Below are 22,681 nucleotides of genomic sequence, written 5' to 3'. Positions count from 1 at the left end.
TATAATTTAAATTGATTTTTCTTTTTCAGCCATATTATCCTACTGCTTGGGAATTCATTCAAAATGGTTTTGTTATGGCTGTAATTGTTCTTATAGCCACTTTCCTGCAAAGCACATTATCAAATAATTTTAACCACTTAGCAATAGCAGAAGGAACACACTTAAGGACAGCTTTGCAGGTGAAATACTTTGTTACTCTTTTTTAAACATTTTTACTACTCTTATGTTATAGGCAGTTGTATATTCATAAATGTTAACAATAATTTTCAAAATTTTATACCCTATGAAACTTACTACCTTATTATTACTTTAGAATTTCTAAATTGAATGTTGCATTAGAAGCTAAACCTTATTATCAGAATATTTAATATAATTCTTTTAAATTTTCGATTTAAAAGTTATTTGCAGGAAATTTATATTTAATTAAGATATTTCCCTTATTAATATAGAAATTGAAAAGACATTTTAACTTCATTCTTTAAAATGCAAAGAAAATAATAATTATCAAAATGATGCAGTTTTTGGACATAACACTGCACATGACATTTCAAGTATCAAGATTGTAAACAAATAAATATTAAAAAAAGTTAATAGTTTCTATTGCTTTGTTTGAAAGTTCCATTGATAAGCAAATTTAAAAGCATGGTGGTTGACTGATCTTATTGGTGACGTGAGCAAGACTTAATTTGCTTTAGAGGTCCTGTTTATACCTCATCCGGTATTTACGTGGTAGCTTGTCAGGGGACGCAATGGTTACAATGCGTTTCATAAACAGAGAATTAGCATACATCTGTCTGCAATGTTAGTCACAAGTTGGCAGTCTACATATATTTATTTTAGTGATTTTAATAGTTAAGATTAAGTATTTAGTTGTTAGCATCATTGTGATGTAAATTAGATCACCAAATAAATATGAGTGACCAGTACTCATACGTGTTTTCTTTCACTTACTTTCATGATGTTTTTACTCTGCTCAACAGTGATCTGATAGTGTGATGTTTGATTAGCATCACTGCTAACTGATATGCTTTTATTGACAATAGGTGTTATCAAGTAAGCCTGCAAAGTATGGAGATGCCACATTATGCAAGGAAATCTATCCATTGCATGTTTATTATTGTTTGTGAGTAGCAACCTATAGTTTGTCTATGGTAAGAACTCCCCCCACCACAAAGTCTGAGGCTGTCTGCTGCTATGGAAACAGGAATAGCACACTTTAGGGGTGTAGCTTCTCTTCACTCTAGAGCTAATGCGATAGACCGGAGAAATCGATTCCCTTTCGCTCGCCAACCAGAGCCAAAACCTGTTCTAAACAATTGACACCTCACCCCTTACTTGAAATAGTTATATCTCATTACAATAGTCAGTGCCGTGGGTCCAGGCGAATGGCTTGGGGAGTTCTTACTTTAGACAAAGTGTACAATTGTTTGTGAGTGATGCAAAGTTTGCTGTCGAACTACTATCTGAATGAATATATGAACCTGTATATAAGGTTTTTTGTTTCCCTTACTATCTCTTGTGCAATCGTGTGTGAACCAAACGCAAGGCATTTCATAGTCTTTAGGTCTTTTTTTAATGATGTAACCGAGTTGTAACAATTTTTCATCAACATTCTTCATTATGTTCTTTAATTATATCATCAACATTCAATTATGTTCTTTAATTATATTCTCTTCTGGTTAAGCAATTCAATTACTTATGGACATTATTCGAAACAGGTTAATTATTTTTCCTAAAGAAAGCTTATTATTTTTTTTTCATAATCTTTTTCTAAATTATGTTCTGCTGGTATACATTATATTTAAATTTTTATATAATTTACAAAGTTATTATTTAGCACTTCTACATTTTTAATTCATTATTTTAGTGTGTAACGTTAGCTATAGCTTTTAAGCAAATTTGGATTTTACTAATTTCTTTCTCATTCTTTTAGTGTCTTGTTTATAAAAAAGCATTAAAGACAAATTCTGCTACAGGCTTAGATACTGGAGCTCTAGTCAATCATATGTCTGTTGATGCTTTTAACATGTTGATGCTGTTTTCCATGGGCCATTATATATGGGCTGTACCTTTAAAGGTATGTAACTGTAAAGCTATAGCTCTCTTTTTTTTTAAATTTTAATTCAAAAGTATTTTTATATTATTTTTGGCAAACTTTTTTTTTGCTATTAAAAATATATTTGAATTTTTTTTAATACTTTGTTTATTTTAATTATCTTTCTTGAAGAAAAAAAATAGTTATTAGTATTATAAAAATGTTTTACAACCTTGTGTATAATGTCACCTTTATTTATGTGCCTTTTTTAAGTACATAAGTTGAACCTTTATATACTGTTATTGTTTCCGACAAACTATGATGTTTAACAGAACTTATAGTTGAGTGGCAGCCATTAGGAAAGAAGAAAAAAAAACAATGATCTTGAACAAATGTTTTTGATTTTAAAACTTATATTTCGATGAATATTAAACAATGTTTTTTCTTCTTCTTTTATCTGATAAACTGGATTTTTGTTGTAATTTATTTAGAAAAATCTAGAATAGTCACCATTAAAATTTTTAATAAATTCATTTGAGGTTTAATGTTTTTTTTTAACACAATTTTTTTTTTTAACAATTATGTACTTAGTGTAATTTCAATTAATAATCTGTGGTGAAACCTAAAATTTACCTGTTCTAAAAATTGAAAAGCAGAATTTCTTTTCCAGGTTGTTCTTCTTTTGGTTCTTCTCTACCTCCAACTTGGTTACAGTGCATTGATTGGCACTGCCACTGTAATTTTTTTAGTTCCTATACAGTATTATATCTGTACATTATTATCTCGAATTCAAAGTAAAGCTTTGGTGAGTGAGTATCTGCTTATAATGTTAATTCGCCTTTTTTTAACCTCAGAAACTATTCAACCAATTTAGCTCAAATATTCGAATTTATCACTGTAAATTGTGTAATTTAGAAGTATACAAAACATTTTACATCTTACAATTTAGAATGTTTTTGATTATTATTAAATTTAAGAATAAAAAATATTGCTTTTACTAAAAATAATTTTTCTACTTAACTGTATATGGATAAAAAATTTATTCATGGCTACAAAGATATTTTTATACTTTATATTACAATTATTAACAACAATCAATAAAGATATAGACAAAAGTCTTTAAGCCAAAACTATTCTATTTAGGAAAAGGTAGTTGATGTTGTAATGATAAGAATTCACACACTTTTCATCTGTTATGCTTTCAATGCTTTTCATTACATCATTGATTTTTAAAAAAAATGAGAATTGTTCAGATGTTGCGATTCATAATTTCTGTTTCTGTGAGTAATGTGTAATTAAAGGACTGGTCACAAAGAGCTCATTCTTGTCTTGTTATGGGAGCTATAGTAAATTCTCAGTGGTGTGTAGAAACCTTAGCAAAACTCAAAAAAGTGATCAAATCTAAACATTCCGACATACAATCTTGTGAAATCACCATGCTGCTTGACAATACTAGACCTGCCATGCCATTAAAGGAATTTCTGCAAAAATTCAAATGAGAAGGTACATTGGTTTCAAAGGGAATCATGGTGTGCATGTACAGTTGATCTAAATAGTTCGCTATGGTTTTTTATGAGCGTGGAACTGTACAACTATTGTCACAATGGCAAAAGTGCCAAAACACTATAACAAATATTGACAATACTTTTGAGTTTCGATAGATGAATTGCATGAAATAGCCACTGTAATCAAATTACTATGAAAAATAAAAGGTAGCTGGTAAAAATGAAAAGTGATCGAATCTGAACATTTAAATAAGCACTGACCATTCACAGTTAATGAAATAAAGGAATTTCTGCAAGAAATTTAAATGAGCAGTCTTGGGCCAATGATCTTAAAAGTGCCCAAATCTGTCCCTATGTGACTTAAAATTTTTTCATGCATTCAAATAAGTTTTGTGGTGACATTGATCTCAAAAGGAGTCAAGGTGTGCATGTGCAACTGACCTAAACAGTAGTCAACAATTATTTTTATGACCATGGAATTGTGGGTTTATTGTCATAAAGGCAAATAGGCCTAATCATATAAAAGTAAATGGCGGAATTGCTAAAAAGCTTTTTTTTTCCAATCAACTTTTATTCAAAAAAGCTGGTTTATACATACTTTTTAATATTTTATTTTTCAAAATTATTGTACATGTATTTATCTTTCTTTTATTAATGACAATGCTGTAAAATCTGATTAATGTACATAATGATATTAATTTTGCTTTCTTTTAAAGGTATTTATTCCGTAAATATGTAAAATGTAATTAATGTTAATGAAATTTCTGTTCTATGTTAGCTTTGAAGCTCGACATTTTTGTCTTAAAATGTTCTAAACCTATTTCTTTCATGTTTTAATTCTTCCTAACTGTGCTTAAAATTGATATAGAATATTTATTTTTTAAAATTGTAAAAATGCTCTATTAAAAAGATAGACTATTAGTAATTTATTATAGTTAATTTTTATTGTTCATATATTTATGCTGCATTAAATAAGTTGATTTTTAATTGTAGTTTTAAGTAGTTTAAAATTATTCTTTTAAGGCTTCCATGGTTAAAGCTGTTGCTGCAAACTATTTGAAAGTGTAAAGTTGCTGCTCCAAATCGGTCATAACACACAATTACACCAATTTAATTAATCAAAAAAAATTTATATTGTTACAGTTTTTGAAAAATACAAGTGCTTATAAAAGCTGGCTTTTTAGATTTTAGCCAGCTTTTTTTAGGCAATTTAAGCGAAGAAAAATCAGATCCACTTTTTTTGGCTTGGCTAAAATCTAGAATCTCTAAATAAAAGGCTGCTGACTCAGCATTAATTGACTTTACCTAATAATTGAGCCACTTCTAACTCAGTGTTTGAAGGCACTGAGCTTTTATTGTAAAGGACTGGGGTTCATTTTCTAGTGGCAGATTGAAGCTCACCAAATTGAGATCAATGGGTATCCGTCTGCTTGAGAAGATACTGACCACATTATTACAATGATGTTGTTGATCACAAAATTGTTAAACCTCAACTTTCATGGCCCTCTGACCCACAATGGGTTGTTGTTAAAAAATACTATTACAGATTGATTAGTGAGAAAAAAAACAGCTTCAAGTTAGTATTGCTTTTATAAAAAACTCTGGACCAACTAAAACTTTATTTTTTAGCAATTTAAGAAGAGAAATTGATTATTAATTTATTGTTTCTGAAGTTTATTATGATTCCAACTTTTTTTCTAAATGCTGTGTATTAACTTAATTACTTGCAGTTTAAGTGTTTTAATTTTTCTTCCTTTCTCTTACAGTTTTCATCTGGATAACTTCTATTATTCTGAACCTTTTTCTTACTTCTTCTCTCTCTTGGTATTTTCTTTTTTCTATTTTGTGTGAATATCAAAGTGTGTGTGATAACTTTTAAAAATCAGTTAAAATTTGCAATTCTTGTTTTTTTATTGTCATTATGTAATTTTTACTCCTTTGACTTTTTCTTGATTGGGAAAAAATTTGAAAATATTTCTTTCTTTCCTGATTTCTAAAATTAGGTAGAATAGATATTTTTTCAATAAATGTTGAAATAGTTTTTTATTTGCTTTGTAATTAAAATGTTATTAAATTTTTAATTATTTGTATTTTATTTATATAGAATATATTTTTACAAAGCACTAAATAAGGATTTCCTGGAGATTAAGATTCTTTTCCTCTTAGAATGCTGTCTAACTTTGACCCTTTTGTGAGTTAAAATTTTTTTCTTCCTTTTCTATAAGAGTTTTTTTTTTTTGCTTTTTTGTGTGATTATTCAATGATTAATAAATGTAAGCTTCAAATCGTAACAAATTTAAATAATAAGATGGTAGACAACCAATCTAAAAAATTCCGGCGAGAAGTTATTACAATTATTATTAAAAAAAATTCAGAATTGATGTGTCAAGGATGAGTTAGATAAGTCAAGGTTATAAATTTAGCATTTGCATTAGAAAGAACTCTATGAAAGCCTGCACTCTCTTTCAGGTTTCGAAATTTACGTTATTGGTCAAGTGGTCCTGTACCTCCGAAATTCAACTCAGATTTCCAAAAAATATTCAGTGGTCCCCTGAACTAGCAAGTAATGTAAAAGAATAGAAAGTTGTCTTGATCTCAAAAACATATATCATCATAACTGAGTTAAAAAAAAAAATATTTTTCAACTAAACCAATATTTTGTTATTTTTCAACTAAACTGAACCAACTTTTTAAAAATAAAATCTACTCAAGACCTGTATAGGGACCAGTGAAAATGTTTATGGACCAGCAATATCTATTAGTTATATTCCTGAGGACTAGTCTCTAAATTGTCTTAATTTTTACCCTTGTATCTCCGTTGAAATTTTTTAAATTTTATTTTGAAAATTGTAATAGGCTTATAAATATTTTATTATTTTTTTAAAAATTAACATATTATATTTGACTCTCTAGCTAAATATTTTAAAAAGAAATATTAACTACTGTAGAATAGGTTTAAATGAATAATTATGTATATATTTTTAAAAGTTTGTTCTGTATTTATTCTTGAAAGGTTGTTTCTGATGAGAGATTGAAAAGAACTACTGAACTACTTCAAGGAATCAAGCTGTTAAAATTATATGGCTGGGAAACAGTTTATGCTCATTTGGTGCAAAAAATTCGAAATAAAGAACTTAAAATTTTAAGAAGTGATGCAGTTTGTGTGGCATAGTATAACAAGTTATTGTTTGCTTGTCAAGGTCACTTCTAAACTACTTATGTTTTGAAATTTTAGTTAACTTACAAGGTTTAACCTCGTTTTAAATTAATGAATGAAAGTTAACAACTAAAATGAGAAGAAGAAAAATTGTTAAATGGAAATTATTTTAGAGAAATTTTCCTTTTAAAATTTAGGAATTCTACTTTTGAAAATTTTTATGTAAATAAATACCGAAGATATTTTATAAGTTATAATGTAATAATTTGAATTTATTCTTTGCAAAATGAATCAAATCAACTTTTCAATTCAGCTTTTAGAGTTATTGGCTACCAATTATTTATTTCTCAAAATGATAACACGAATTATTGATTCCTAAACAAAAGGATAAATGAAAACTTGGGTCAGTCTATTGTTGAATCATATTATAATTTTTTTTTCTTCTGAAGACAGCATGATTTTTATTTAGGTAATAGCAGGTTTTTACGCATCATGCTATTATGTTGTGCGAATACTGGAAACTTGTTAAGTACCTATCTGGAAACTATGCTAAAAAACAGTTTGATGTAAATATGTAATCTTTTAAAGTGTTTATTATTACTATATTGCCCCTAAGCATTTTGAATGCATTTTAAATTAAAAATTATTTCTCCCATATTTTCACCTTTTATGCCTGCTTTGAGATTTCCAAACAATTTAGATTTCTTCATTTTTTCCCCCAAAATTATACCAATTTTAAATGGCTTATAGTTTGCTGTAAATAATTGTGTATAACTTTTTTATCTGCTGTTTTTAAAAGCTTGTTTTTAAAGTTACACTGAATTTTTTGTTTGTAATATGTTTAAAAATATTTCACAATTTTTAACTGGTCTTCTTCATGTGATACTCTTTAAATCTCTTTATCTTCTTAAAAAGAATATCTATAATAAATTTTATTGTAATAAGAAGACATTTTTTATAAGCCTATTTTTTTGGGATTCAAATAATATATTGACATTTACCTAATTAATGTTTTTTTGAGGAGCTTATCTTACTTTTAATTTTTAATATTTTGAATATTAAAAAAAAATTACTGATATTTATGCTAAAAAAATTATTCTAAGTTGCTGATTTTTATAACTGAATGTATGGTGGTGTAAGTAGTAGAAGTTGTATTAGATTAAGAGATTTATAAAAAAGTGCATGTTAAGCAATTTTAAAACATTTTATTTTAATGTGATATTCTAGAAAATATTGTGTGTTATTGGATTTAATCAGCAACATGGAGTCTGTTCGAAATTTCTTCAACTTTTGAGACGTTTATAAATTTAAAGTTAACGGTTGTTAGTCGTTTGACGGTTCGGATGTCATTATTATTTTTTTTAATAATAATTCTGTTATCTATCAGAAAAACAAACTACAAAAGAAAATGTCAAAATCTTATTGAATAATAAAATGCAATTCAAAATTTTTACAAACTTAAGTAACATTCCTACTAAATGTTGTTTGATTGTTCTACTTGAAATGTACCAATCAAATTCTCAATTTGATGAAAAAGTGACAAAAAATATTGTCCCTGCAGTGTATTTTGTATTAAAATGAAAAGTTTGTTTTAAAAAAATTTTAATTCTACACCTTATCATTTATTTAAAACAAAACCTGAAAAAAAGAATATTTCCAATCTTTTCATAAAATGAAACTGATTAAAATTTTCAATTTATTTTCGAACATCAATCTCAAGAAAGTTTCAAGCAGGCTCGAAAAGCTCTGTGACAAAGAAGTATTGTTTTGGGGTATAGAAGTTGCATGAAATAAATAATTTTATTAAATCTATCGATTTAGTAATGGTAGAAAGTTTACTTATTTTGATATAAGCTGGCCAGGTGACTGAAAGATCAGCGTGCCTGACTGCAAACCCAATGGTTGCAGATTCAAATCCTGCTCAGGACATGGACATGGAAGTTTCTCTCTGTGTATTGTCCTCTGTGGCCCACTCTTACAGGTAGCACAGGGTTGTCACTCCACAAGGAGAACCTGGAAAATACAGGGAATTTAAAAATCACCTAAAATAACAGGGATGCAGGGAATTTTGATTTTTTCTTAACGAACTGGGGAATTTTGTATCTTATTTTTGTCTTTTAAAAATTGGTGACCCCTCAAAACGTAATCTATGGGATATTTAACCATTATATTTACTATAGCATTATTTAAGTATGTTCAGCTGTTTTTCCAGCAATTAAAACTAATAAATATAGTTAGCCCAATATAGCTCACACAACAGTACAGTAATCGTGGTTTCCTCTTAATATATTGTATATAATATGTACAGGGAATTTTTTTCTCCAGATTTGAGTCGCAACCCTGTAAGCAGCATCCGCTGTCTTGGGTTCACAGGTGCCCACTGGGTAACTTTAAATCAACGACAGTTTTGGCATCTTTCGAAGTGAAGAACAAGAGTTCAGTATCTGATGTTGAAAAAACAAATACAAAAAAACTTTTTCTGTTATCCAAGCATATTTTTAATAGAATTTTTTTGCTCATGTAAACTTTTGAAGGTTTTTTTTCCGTTAATTTTATATTAATTCTCTTTCTTTTAATAAAAACAATTTCAAAAGTTATTTTTTAACATAAATTTTCTTCATTTCAGCTTTCATCACTCAAACATCATCAATAATTGTGACACTAGTGGTATGCTATATATTAAATCATTAATTTTATAGTTTCTTTTTAAAATCAAATTCCACCGCATTTAATTTTTTAAAATTTAATAAATATATTTTAACAAAATTTCTTTTTATGTTAGACAATCTCATTATATTCGAAAATTGAGGGAAGACCACTCATGCCTGCTGATGTTTTCACAGGTCTAGCGCTATTCAATCAACTTACTGTGCCACTCTACATAATACCTTTTGTCATCCCAATGGTTATCAATGCTGTGGTAAGTCTTATTTTTCTGAAATATTTTATAATTAATTTTTTATCTGTTCTAAAGAAGATCAAAAAGTTTGTCAAACAATAAATTCTATTGGTATTTGTGAAATTTTGAAGATATTACCAGTATTTTTAGTATATATTTTTATTTTATTACCAGTATTTGTCGTTTCTTAATTAATAAATGCATGTTTTTTATACACTTTTTTTTCTTTAAGCAGTGCATATTATCACTGCTTAAGAAAAAAAGTATTTTTAGTATATATTTTTTATTTTATTGCCAATATTTAACTTTTCTTGATTAATAAATGCATGTTTTTAATACACTTTTTTTCTTTAAGCAGTGCATATTATCCTATCTGTCTTTAACTTGAAAATTCTTAATTATATAAAAGTGCTTGTCAGTGAATCATTTTTTTATGTATGTATAAAATATTAAATGAATCTATTTAATTCATTCGGAAATACTTTTTTAAGTTTTCAGTTTTTTTTTAAAAAAATCTGTCCAGTCTAACTAATTTTCATAGAACCAATTCAATATTTTAAGAGACATTGGTTTTTAATTTCCTTTTATTGTGTTCAGGATAACATTTATGCTGCTTTAATGAACTTATTAAAATGCTGTAATGAAAAGACTAGAAGTTAAAAAAAAGTATATTTTACTGAGTGCAATAAACTATGAATATTAATGAAGCTGAATATTTATAGTACTTCAGAACATTTGCTGACAGGTTTTGTTACACAGGGTGAGGAGTGAGTCATCTTACTCACCATTTTTTCAGATTTAGCCAATAACAAAACGCTATTGTATGAAACTTGCTGTTAACTATCATTCATTAATTTATTATTGAATAACAAATCTTTCAATCTCTGTTGGCCTTAAAAACCTATTATTCAGAAAATTGATTTTCCAGACTCGTAGAAATCCGAACAATTCTGAATATGTGACATTCCATTGTATTCCAAGTCTTTTGGCAGTAGTGCAGGAAAAGCTATCAAATACCATCATTTGATGTATGACAAAATTTTGTAACTCTGAATTAATATATTCTGCTTTTGACCAAAGTTTGTAAAAATTTGTCCGAATAATTTTTAAAGTTATAAAAAAAATAATTTATTTTGTTGGTCAGTTAGTGGTAGCATTTAAAATTTATCATTTCTAAACGAAAATATCTTTAAAAAATTTTGGAATTATAACTAAATATCTTCTCCTTTTTATTTGCTTCAATATTTAAATAGCACTATTTATCTAGCAAAATTGAATCTCTTAAATTAATATCTTCTGTTACCTCAATGGACCATTCAGGTGGCAGAAGATGTATCATAGTTTTAAATTTTTGTACAGATATTCTCATTTAAAAGTGGCAACATTTAGATGCTACCTCAAATCAATTACCTAAAATATGTGGTTTTTATAATTTTATCCATTTTTTATAAAATTTTTACAAATTTTGATCTATTGTGATGGCAAATGGTATTCCAGAATTACAAGATTTTGTATACTTTTTATCCATGGTTGTCAGCTACTTATTAGTACTATCACCAAGATGCTTTCACCTACCCTGATAGTGTGGCCAAATTATTATGACCACCTGACAGTTTTTATGCCAAATGAGCTATTGTGGTTCCAGTGATACCTGCTTTCTTGGTCTTGGGTGTGTGTAGCATGTGATAATGTAAACTTGGTGCCTGTTGTAACATTATAAACTTTATATTATTTTGTTTTTAGATATATGAAAAAATTTAATTTATCTGTAGCAATCAATGTTTCCTTGATCTAAAGCTTGCATAGCATCTTATGGTGCCAACTGAACACTATATGCTATCAAGATATCCGATATAACTTTTTAATTCATCACTTTCCTATGTCCTATAAGATTTCATACATTTGCTTTTTTTCTGTTGGTCATGGGTTGTAATGCAATTTTTGATTTATTCTGTTGGCGTACCTTACCTCCGCTAAACATTTGTTGCAACATTTTGAGACATTTTTTATGTGTATGTATATATACATATACACATATATATATACTAAAAAGTCAAACAGGCTGCTGTACTTCAGTAAGAACGCACCATTAGTTTATTTCCTTCATCCTCTTCTGTTTTCAAATTTTGTAATCTGGCAAACATTTTAAATTATTTTTGAAAAATACCTGTAAATGTGAGTACATTTGAATTCACATAACATTTTGAGTTTTATTCCGTATTTTCTTGAATTTTTATTATCTATTGTTTTGTTTTGCTTTTTTTTTTGCTCTTTTTTGCTTTTATTTTTCTTAATAGGTTCTATTTTCGTTTCAATTTTTTTGGTGCTCCTCACACTACTGTATTGATATCTTTTGCTTTGGCTACATTAATGCAATATTTGAAAGCACTATTTTTTCAGATGGAATCGTGTGAGCTGATGACAAGATTATATCCCTTCCTAATTTTTTTAGCTGTAAAATTTTTTTAAATTTGTGATTTTTTTTTAAAAAAAATTTAATTTTTTTTTCTTTTGGGAAACCTTTATATCTTTTTCCTTGTTTACACTTTATTTTTATTTTATTTTGTGAGTTCTATGTACTTGCAGCTGATGCACAGAAAGAAAACTTATTATTTTTCTTAATTTTTTTCATTAATCTCTTTTCTTTTATCCTTTTTGTCTTTATTATGCTATATATATATATATATATATATATATATATATATATATATATATATATATATATATATATATATATATATATATATATATATATATATATATATATATATATATATATATATGCACACATCTATTTATGTCTACTATTCTATTATGGATATTTTACTCATGATTTGATACATTACAGTGTTCCAACTTTAAGAGATATCAACGTACAGATTCCTGCTGGTAATTATTATTATACTCTGTTTTTTTCTTATATTACTTTGCAACTATTTTTAAAATTATTGAAACTGAGGTTAAATATTAAGAAAATAATTATTGCTACATGTACTCAAATGTTTATATATTTAATTTAAAGTTTGTATGAATTGAGTAGTAAATTTTTTGGACCGGTTAAAAGTTTGTTTGATTCTATTGGAAAAGGAGCATATGTGGACAATTTGAATAATTTTGTTAATTATTAGTCTAAATTTTTCTGCAATTTTTAGCAAATTCAAAATTAAAACTTTATATTTTCATATATAATTTTCAGATCAAACACACTTGATTGTTAGGTATTAGGTAAATTTTAAAACAAGTCTATGGTGGAAAAGTAGATTTTTCTTATTCTTTCCAATTGCTGTTTTAGAGTAATTTTATTCATTGTTTTAAAAATTTGGAAATATTATGGTTATGCTTATTACAGATTTTAATATTAGCATTTCTTTAAATGACCAATTATTGGCTTAATGACTAAATTTGACTAGTATGGACGCAAAGTTGTTGGACTATAGTGGAAATAAGGAAAAGAATGTTGGTTAAATATTAACACATCATATGTTTAGGGATTTTATTTATTAAATTAGTTTCATACTGTAAAAAAAAAATTTTAGAAATTTATTCTTCGTTTCTAGCTTTTATTAAATTCGATTTAATTTTGAACAATAAAAATTTTAAACAATAAGCTTGTTCTCCAATAATTTTAGATTTTTTTTTTTGAATAAAAAGGATAACCAAATGAATTATTATTAAAAATGATAACCAAATGATAAAAATGATTTTTTAAATAGCAACTTAACTCTAGAAAGTCTGAACATTGCTAGAAAGACAACCTAGTTTACCTCAATAAACTGATCCAAAATTTCAAAATATAATCATAATTAATTTAATAAAAACTATTATAATGCTTGATCAACAAAATTCTATGGTCTTTTATTGTATTTGGTTATCAAAAATATTTGACTAAATGGAACATCGACTTTTCAATAATATTTAAATATTAGTATCTCAGATAGTTTAGTTTCCTTTTCTCTTTAAATAGTTATCATGCATCTATTGAAATAATTTTGTTTTTTAATGAAATTGGGGTACCTTATGCTTACTGAAGAGTATCTTATACCCAAACCTACCTACCTGGGGTTATAGGATACCTACAAAAATACCAAAGGTCCCACTCTGGCCCCTTCTATCATAAGGTTCTATAAGTGCCTTATAATGAATAATTAAATAATCACTTAAATTGGATCAAATTATGAAAGTCATAAATTTTCAATAGGTTACTGTTTTAATTGCTGAGCACCAAAAAAACAAGAGAGACCAAATTAACCCCATCCGTCATTTTAGTGTCAAGATAACATGAAAAATGTAATAACTAACTGTATCTGATTTATACTTCCAATATAAAACTCTTTTTTGCTGATTTATCTTAATATAAAATTCAAGTTTTTATGATTAAAAGTTGTTATATAGGATTAAAATTCAGTTGGAACTTTTTTACACAAACATAGAAAAGTAATGTAAATTTACTTCTGAAATAAATTAACTAGAATGCATTGTGTTATTGCTTAATAAAAGTTATGTTATTTGTTATTAGCATTTTAAAAAGTAAGTTCATTATCAAAATGGTTAATTTCTTTCTTATAATTTCTTCTTAAATTTGACTAAATTTCTGCTTTATGAAAAAAGCTGAAATTTGATTAAATCTCTGCTTTATGAAAAAAAGCATGAAATGATATGTTTATTGTGGGATATAGTTCATAATGTAAATTGTTTATTTTAGGTAGGTTAACTATTGTTGTTGGACCCATAGGCAGTGGAAAATCATCCCTTTTATCTGCAATTATTGGAGAACTTCACCAGATAAGTGGATCAGTTAACTGGAACAGGTTTGCTTACTGTTTGTTAATAATATTTCTCAATGTTAATAATAATTTCTACAACTCAATAAATGGTGCTTTGTGCAGTAATGTGAAACCATTAATTGTAATCAGTTTCTTCTATGGCACTATACATGAACATCTTCCATATTTTGCTATTAAATATATTATGTTCAAGGCATTTGTAATGATTTAATCAGTATTTTACACTGTTTATTAATGAAGTTGATTATTTTTAAATAACACACAAATACTGCACATAAACAGGGATGCCATTCTTTTATTGCTATTATGACGAACCTTCTTCAGATTCAAAACACAAAATGGGAAAAAGAAAATGGCCAGATGCAAATATTATACTACAAAAAGAAAGGGGAAAAAAAGGATTGACTTACAGGGTTTTTGACCTTGAAGAAGTTGCTTCATTATATTAGCCAACCAATTATATGTCTGTCTATTGGACACTATTTGTGCTTTTGCACTTTATTGTGACTTAACATTTATATGCAGCTCAAAGTTGATCTTTCTTAAATTTGATAATGTTGTTTGGATTTTATTATTAAATTTTCTTAAGCATAATTACTATTTATTAATTATAAGTTTTAAACTTAACTAATAATGTATCTAATAAAAGTGTCTTATAATGTATTTAAATGTTTACTCAATTCCAATGAATAAAGAAATTATAATTTAATGTTTTTATCTAGTTTTATGTTAATAACTAGTCCAAGTTATTTTTTTCTTCTATGAATAAATAAAAGAATTATACATGTGTCCTTCTTTTTCTTCTTTTTTTTAAAGATGGTTTTATACGTGTAAGGTAGGATTAAAAATGTAATTTAAAATTTTCTTGTGACTATAATAAGCATCAGAGTGCCATCTTATCAAATTTTGCTTCCATTTTTTTAATCATTTCTTAAAGCTTTGTATTTTAATAATCTTACCACAGTAGTGGTATTTTTCTGATATAAAAGGTCAACATTGTAATGTATTTTTAAATTATTCAATATTAATATATAATTGCAAATCATAGCTTTATGTGTGAAATATTTTTAATAATAACAGTAATTTTAATTATAATAAAGACTGTACTTTCAATATATTATTTGTTCACAATGTCTTGATGCAAAAAATATGTTCCTCTTCCTAAATTTCATTATGTTTTTCACTTGTGTGACCTAAGACAATAAGAAAAAGGCTTATCAAATTTGCATCACTAATTTTAAATAAATCTAATTATAAAATCTAAGTAATAAATCTAATTATAAATCTAAATAATCATAAAATAAATCTAATTATTTTTTTTATGAAAAAGATTTGCTTAACCCTCCAAGCATTATGCATCTGAACGAAGCTTTGTTCTGGTATGCTGCATTTCAGTTAAATTACTTGGGATGTAACAGATTTGCTATGCAGGAAAGCAACTACTTTAAAGGATGTGAAAATCTTGATCAACTGCTCAACGACTTTTGAAATTTTAAATATTTGAAAAATAAATTATTAATCTAAAAATGAATGTAAGAGAATTGCTTTATATTGAAAAATGTTAATTGTAGCTTTAAGAAAGATAGTTTCTGAATTATAAACTGATTTCTGATTTTTGAAATATAAAATTTGCCTTTTTTTATGGTATCTATCTTTTACAGCTCTCCTCTCACTGCTTATGTACCACAAAAACCATGGCTTGTTAATGCAACACTTAAAGAAAATATTTTGTTTGGTCAGCCATATGATGGGGCAAGGTTAGTGCATTATATTTTATGTGAAAATAAACTCTTATTTGTCCATATATATATAAACAGTCTACTACTTCACATTGTACTAGCTATACAACATATCTGCCAACTCTTCCGGATTTTCCGGAAGATTTTATTTTCATATTTAAAGTGGTAGTAATTATATACTATTTTTTCTTTCATAATCTTAATTTTTAAATGATATTGATCACCACTATTCTTACAAAAATTAAGCACATATATTAATATGCGTTACTATCATGGTTGTCAACTTAAATTTCTCAAATACAACATATTTGTTTGCTTAAAATCGAAGTTTTAATTCCAATTTAATACCACTGGGAAAAATGATAATGGAAGGGATTAAAAGTTGGCAGGTATGATACAATGTGAATAAAACACAAGTAATGCCACAAAAATAGACATTCTTTCATTTTAGTTGTGTAATCAAGATGTCAGATTATGTAAGGCTAATTAGATTAAAGTGGATTTAATCAGGGTCTGATTATAGCCTAGGCCCAATAGGCATGGGCCTAGGGCCCACAATTTCTGAGGGGCCTCAAAAATTAGTAAAAAGTCTAATGTAATGTGGGCTAGCTATGTGTTTGTTTAAGTATTAAATAAAAAATAATTTCAGCTTACAATAAAAAAATAATTCAGCTAATCAGTGACTTTCAGCGAAAATCACTGATTTCAATTGTTTGTGGTCACCAAACTATTTTTATTTTGACATAACATGTTTTGTTGTTTTATATTTTGCTTGAATTTATAGATACATAAACTTTATCTTTGAAAAACAATCTTCAATTGTCTGCTTTCAAAATTTCTTAGAATGTTTCTCTTAAATCATGCAGTTCAATAGATTCTTTTTCATTATTAGGACTACTCTTCAGTAATTTAATTTCAAAATATTTTGTAAGGGGCCCAGAAAATTTGGTGGGCCTCGGGCCTGAATTTGTCTTGATCGGTCCCTGGATTCAATATTCTGATTTTTTAAATATATGTTTCATGCTCTTAAATCGCACTGTAAGGTTGTGTTTTGTTTGTACAAATTATGCAAAACGTGACTGACAAAAAATTTAGTAAGTACCCTAGTTATTAAAATCAGCTGGAGGATCTTTCAGATGATGAAATTTGATTTGTTAACTGGGAAGAGAACTGTTTTTTTTTTTTTTTTAAGCTGAAATTTATTCAAAATTTTAACAATTTGGGGACTTTTCTGCGATATTAAGTTAAAACAATTTAACAAAGTTTATATATATATATATATATATATATATATATATATATATATATATATATATATATATATATATATATATATATATATATATATATATATATTAGGAAGGAATTTTAAATATTTTTGCCCATTAGATAGTTTATCATAAAGCAACTTATAAATTCATGCATTTCAAAATCAGATATCTGTGGTGCAATGGTACATCACTTCATTTTAACCTTTAAATAAGTTGCTTACCATAAATGACAATTAAAAAGTACAATTTCCTGATGTTCAACTGCTCATCAGTTACATTGATCATTCTGTTGATTCTTTTGTAATTTTTTTCTCTCCTTTTTATGTGTTTACTGTGAGTGTATGACTTTCAATGTTCAACTCCATACCATTGGAACTTTGATCACAATCCAGAAGACAAGGGATCAAACTAGCCTTTGTGGAGAACTTTTTATTGGAACTAACCCTCATTTACGTTAGATGGAGAGAAAAAAATCTAAGAATCCCACAGTTAGCCTGATGGCAAAGAGATTCTAACCCATGATCCGTCTACCGCTGAGGATATTTTATGTCAGTACTGTGATCGGTTCGAGCCGGATGCAGCATTCTTTTCAACCAACTATCGCAGGGATTCCCTGTTTACCTCATTGGGAGGAAAGAGCTCTATCCCTTGAGGCACCGTCCCGCTACAATTTACATTGTAAATTTTAAGATCTAATTAAACTATACTGACTATTGGCATGTCATGACAAGCCAGTGATCATGTGGCATATTGACAGTGCTGATTCTTTCTTGCTTCTTGCAGTGCTGACTGATTATTTTTGACTGATGACTTGGTTTTGAGTTTCCTTTCAATTAATTAATAAAAAGAATGTGTAAAACTTTCAAAATATTTTCTTCTAACTTTGACTTGTTTCCCTTATAATCCTGTTGTATTTTATATGATTTTGAAACAGGTACCACCAAGTGATCCAAGCTTGTGCTTTGCAACCTGACATAGATTTATTGCCTGCTAGAGACATGACTGAAATCGGTGAAAGGGGCCTGAATCTCAGCGGGGGACAGAAACAAAGAATTGCTCTTGCTAGAGCTTTTTATTCTCCTGCACGACTTGTTTTGCTAGTAAGTATGTCGGCTTAATCGTAAAGGAATCTATTCAACTTACATAACTAAATTAGTAAGAGAAGTTATTTATAGACAACTTAATATTTATTTAATACCTTTCTATTTATTAAAAGCATGGTATTGAAAGAAATACTTCATATATATATATATATATATATATATATATATATATATATATAAATAAATAAATTACATAGTGCCCATCAACAACTAAAATCACATTTGTTCTGAGAACATTTCATTTTATAAAGCATCTGATTTTATAAACCGGAATGTATATATTCAAGAAGCAGAATGTAAAACTTCAACTTTACATCCACACTGAAAGCGAAATTGATTTTATTTTTACTGAATCCTCATTTGAAATTTTAATTAAACCTAAGCGACATTCTTTAATTTACTAAACGGTTTTAAAATGTTAGCATATTTGTTTGATTAGCGAAATTTATTGTTAAAGATTTAACATGGTGTGAAAGCCTGTAAAATATTTTATAACTTTCAACTTTCAATATATCATTTTCTTTGTTTTCTTTAAAGTTTATTTTAAAATATTACACTTCTCTGTCATCTATTGAAGTTAGGACGATAGCTTTACCTTAATGAATGAAAGGTGATCATTGACATTGGATGATGGTAGGCATTCTATAGCTTAATTCATAAACAGTATTTTAAAAAAAGGCTTGAGAAAATAGGAAATTCTAATTATTCAGACAAGGAAAAATGGAGTTTATCATTATTTTAAACATATGCTCCAAAAAAAAATTTTATTTTCTAAATGGCGATAATGATTTCATAAAAGAATAATTTTAGAATGTTTTGATATTGTGATGATTCCTGTCTTGCTAATTTGATTTTAAAATATAGCTGATTTTATAATCTAGGGATTTTATTAGTGACAGTCACCTTTTTTAATATATATATTTATATAATCGTGATTCAAATACCTCTGTATTTTATACTTTTAAAGGATGATCCATTGTCTGCTTTGGATGCCCATGTTGGAGCTTATGTGTTTGAGCACGGTGTGAAAACTCTTCTCCTGAGGAGGCAAAGACTGTTGTCCTGGTTACTCATAAGCTGGAATTCCTGCAATCTTCTCCAAAAGTAAAATATCATTATATTTATTTATGTATTTATTTGTATTTGATTTAGAAATCATTGTTCCCCTCTTCAAATATTTTTTAATATACTTTCTAAATCGATTATATTTTTTTAAGACTTAAAATAAAATAAAAGAAATTTATAAAAGATCAAGAAAGACTGGTAAAAATATTAAATAATCAATATTTACAAGCTTAAAATTTTAAAAATATAGACTGATGTTTCAAAAAATTTAATTTATTTGTTTTATTTATATATATATTTATCTTGTCTGTATGAAAGAAAGTCTGTCAAAGAAATTTTAATTTTCAATTGTACTTATTTTTTTAATGAAAGCTTAATCCCCAATTCCCTAATTTATAGAAAGTGTATTGTATTTTTCAGTTACTCAAAATTAGTCAGTCTTTATATGTTATGATATTATACAGTCATTGTATGATATAAAAATTGCCAAATATTCAATTGCTAATCACAAACCAACTTAAAATTTTAAAAATCTTAAATTTTAAAAAGCTAGACTGTTATTTAGAAGTTTAAACTGATTTTTTTTTTTTTTTTTTTTTGTTCGATGCTTTTCTCTTTTTTTTTTTAAAGAATTTTTACTTTAAATTGCTGCGCCAAATATTTTAACATTATTAGATTCCTACTCATTTGGTTTCAATTTTAATAAAAACTTAATACCTATTTTTTTTTATAGAATTTATGTTGATATAACTTCAGAATAAAATACTTTTCAAATAATACTTACGTCACAATCTATGAATGATGAAAACTATTTAATATTATATTGTGCATCATCTACTAGTTAAATTTCAGATGAAATTTAAACCGCTGCATAGATATCGAAATTATAATTTTAATATTCATTTTTAGTAATATTTAAGAATCAGGAATTCTTTTTTCATATTTACTTCTGCTAATTTTTCTTATTTCCATAAAACTTTCTTGAGATTAAAATTGACTTGTGATTAAAACTTCAACGAACAAATCAGTTATAAATTTGGTATGCAATTATAGGTACTGTTAATGGAATCCTGCACAATAAAGAAACAAGGTACCCCCAAAGAAATGGAAAGCCTTTTGCAGGATGTCAATTTTAATATGAAGAAACCCAAAAAGGCATATATGAGTGATAATAGTCAAGCTGAAGGTACATCAAAGGAAAGACATAAGCTTGTTCGTCTAATATCCAGGCAACTACTCTACAGAACAGTGTCTACTCAGGTAATGTTCTTTTGGATTGATTAATGGGATACCTGCAAGGGTATATCGACCCTAATCGGTTGTTGAAACGTGGCATTTGTTTTTTTCCGCAACTGTTCTCTCCATTATATTTCGAGTAAGCCATGCCTGTCAAGTATCAATTCTCTTATGTGACGCATTCTATATTCTTTCACAAAGATTTCAATTCTTTTACTATATATTTCTTACTTAACACACACAGACAGGCATAAAGCCATGTAGAGCATAAACAAACTAATTATGCATTGTAGTTGCCATGTACATCGAATAAAAATATCACAGTTACAATAAAATACATTAACAAATAATAATTATAAGTTAATGAATTATATTTTACCAAATTTGATGTGCAATATGGCATTGTATTTAACTAACATTCTAACTTATGTAGATAAGTTTTAGTTAAGCATAATGAAATATACAAAAAAGAAATGGTTTTTTTGGTAAAGCAGTAATTAATATTTTTAAGCATTCCAAAACAATTTCATGGTTTTATTTGGATATTATCTGGAAGTATTAAGTATTTTAGAGCTTCTATAAATTAAAAATTAATATGCAACTTATTTGTTTTTATGTTTGGGTTTAAATCAGTTTTATCAAAGAGGTGCACAACCTGGGGTTCTCAATTAGGCAATGGAGCATCTCCTTTGCAACTAAAAATTAATTGAAAACCTGTGTAACTAATATGAAAAATTTAAAACTGTTTTTCACACTATTTTAATAAATTGCGAGGAAAACAATGAAATATAAGGTTAAAATGTGTATAAAATCTTTTGACACCACAGTATTTTTTTTTTTTAAACTTTCTGTAATTGAAACAAGTATAAAACAAATTTAGCTCAAAGATTTAGATTTATTTAAAAATTAAGAAAGTAGTTATGTACAGGAAAATAAATGTTTTGAAGTTTTTCCTCGGTGAACAAAAAAGTTAAAAAGCATGTATGTTATGTTATGCATCTCTATTTTAAAATTTACATTACTAATATCCCAAACTCTTAAATTTCATTATATTTTAAGTTTATTCATGCAACTTTTGTGTAATAAAACTTGCAATTTTTAAATTAATGAAAAAGAGTGAAGTTATGATTCTGAATGAAAAAATTTTTAGTTTTTTTACCTTATTATCTAACTATTCTCTTTTTTGGGGGGGATAGGAGGTTTTGCATTCTTTTAATTTTTTCACCATGTGCATTGTCTATTTTTTTTCCTTTTATGCTGTCTGAAAAATGTATTATATGCCAAGATTGGTTTTTCACACCTTAATAAATATGCCATACTAATTATTTTAGACTCCTTTAAATAACTGAAAAGTTTTTAAATATGTATATATTTCAGGATATTAAGCCAAGAGCCAGAATGGTTTCACTTAGTCGGCAGATGTCTCACGATCCTTCCAGACCCTTGCCTTGCCACGATTGGGGTGACCATGATGATCCTCTTCCGTCCATTGCTGATCCAGACAATCCTGATACTGGTCACAAGCTCCTGAATCGCATGAAGTCTGTCGAGAGTTTGAGGTCGAGTGCGAGCTCTGCAAGTGTAGTTAGAAGGTCGTGGAAGTGCCCTCCATCAAGGTTGAATTCCAGGTAATCAACTAGAACTGATGATCTCATTGAAGATGAAGAAGAAGAGGAGGAAGATAATACTGAAGGTATGTGGTTTAGATTTATATGTGTAATGGAGATTTCTAAAATAATTATATTGTTTTATTGTTTAAAGATGTAACTAGCATTTTTTTTTAAATGTACTTTAGTGTGAAGCATCTTTGTATATTATTTCATTGCTTGAAAAGTGCTTAAAAGGTGCTTATTTTAGTTGAATAATTTGGCTACGCACCCTGACTTT

General features: G+C 27.2%; 2 protein-coding genes across 2 annotated transcripts; both read left to right on the top strand.

Annotated features, from left to right (window-relative positions):
* LOC147809937 (ATP-binding cassette sub-family C member 8-like) lies at window positions 1-6,740 on the top strand. Its single transcript, XM_087162979.1, has 4 exons — window positions 1-179; window positions 1,934-2,077; window positions 2,706-2,840; window positions 6,554-6,740. The coding sequence occupies exons 1-4, from the start codon at window positions 75-77 to the stop codon at window positions 6,710-6,712; spliced, it is 543 nt and encodes a 180-aa protein (XP_087019105.1). The 5' UTR covers window positions 1-74; the 3' UTR covers window positions 6,713-6,740.
* A 5,661-nt stretch (window positions 6,741-12,401) lies between these two features.
* LOC147809936 (uncharacterized) lies at window positions 12,402-22,543 on the top strand. The gene is made up of 6 exons (XM_087164692.1): window positions 12,402-12,485; window positions 14,299-14,404; window positions 16,042-16,137; window positions 18,325-18,490; window positions 20,612-20,818; window positions 22,172-22,543. The coding sequence occupies exons 4-6, from the start codon at window positions 18,389-18,391 to the stop codon at window positions 22,424-22,426; spliced, it is 564 nt and encodes a 187-aa protein (XP_087020818.1). The 5' UTR covers window positions 12,402-12,485; window positions 14,299-14,404; window positions 16,042-16,137; window positions 18,325-18,388; the 3' UTR covers window positions 22,427-22,543.
* Window positions 22,544-22,681: the final 138 nt, after the last annotated feature.

Source organism: Parasteatoda tepidariorum, chromosome 5, assembly GCF_982258835.1.
Source record: "Parasteatoda tepidariorum strain Cologne lab strain chromosome 5, Ptep-v5.0, whole genome shotgun sequence".
Lineage (NCBI taxonomy): Eukaryota > Metazoa > Arthropoda > Arachnida > Araneae > Theridiidae > Parasteatoda > Parasteatoda tepidariorum.
Note: the sequence above shows the minus strand (reverse complement) of the source record. Positions and strands in the feature narration are given on the sequence as shown.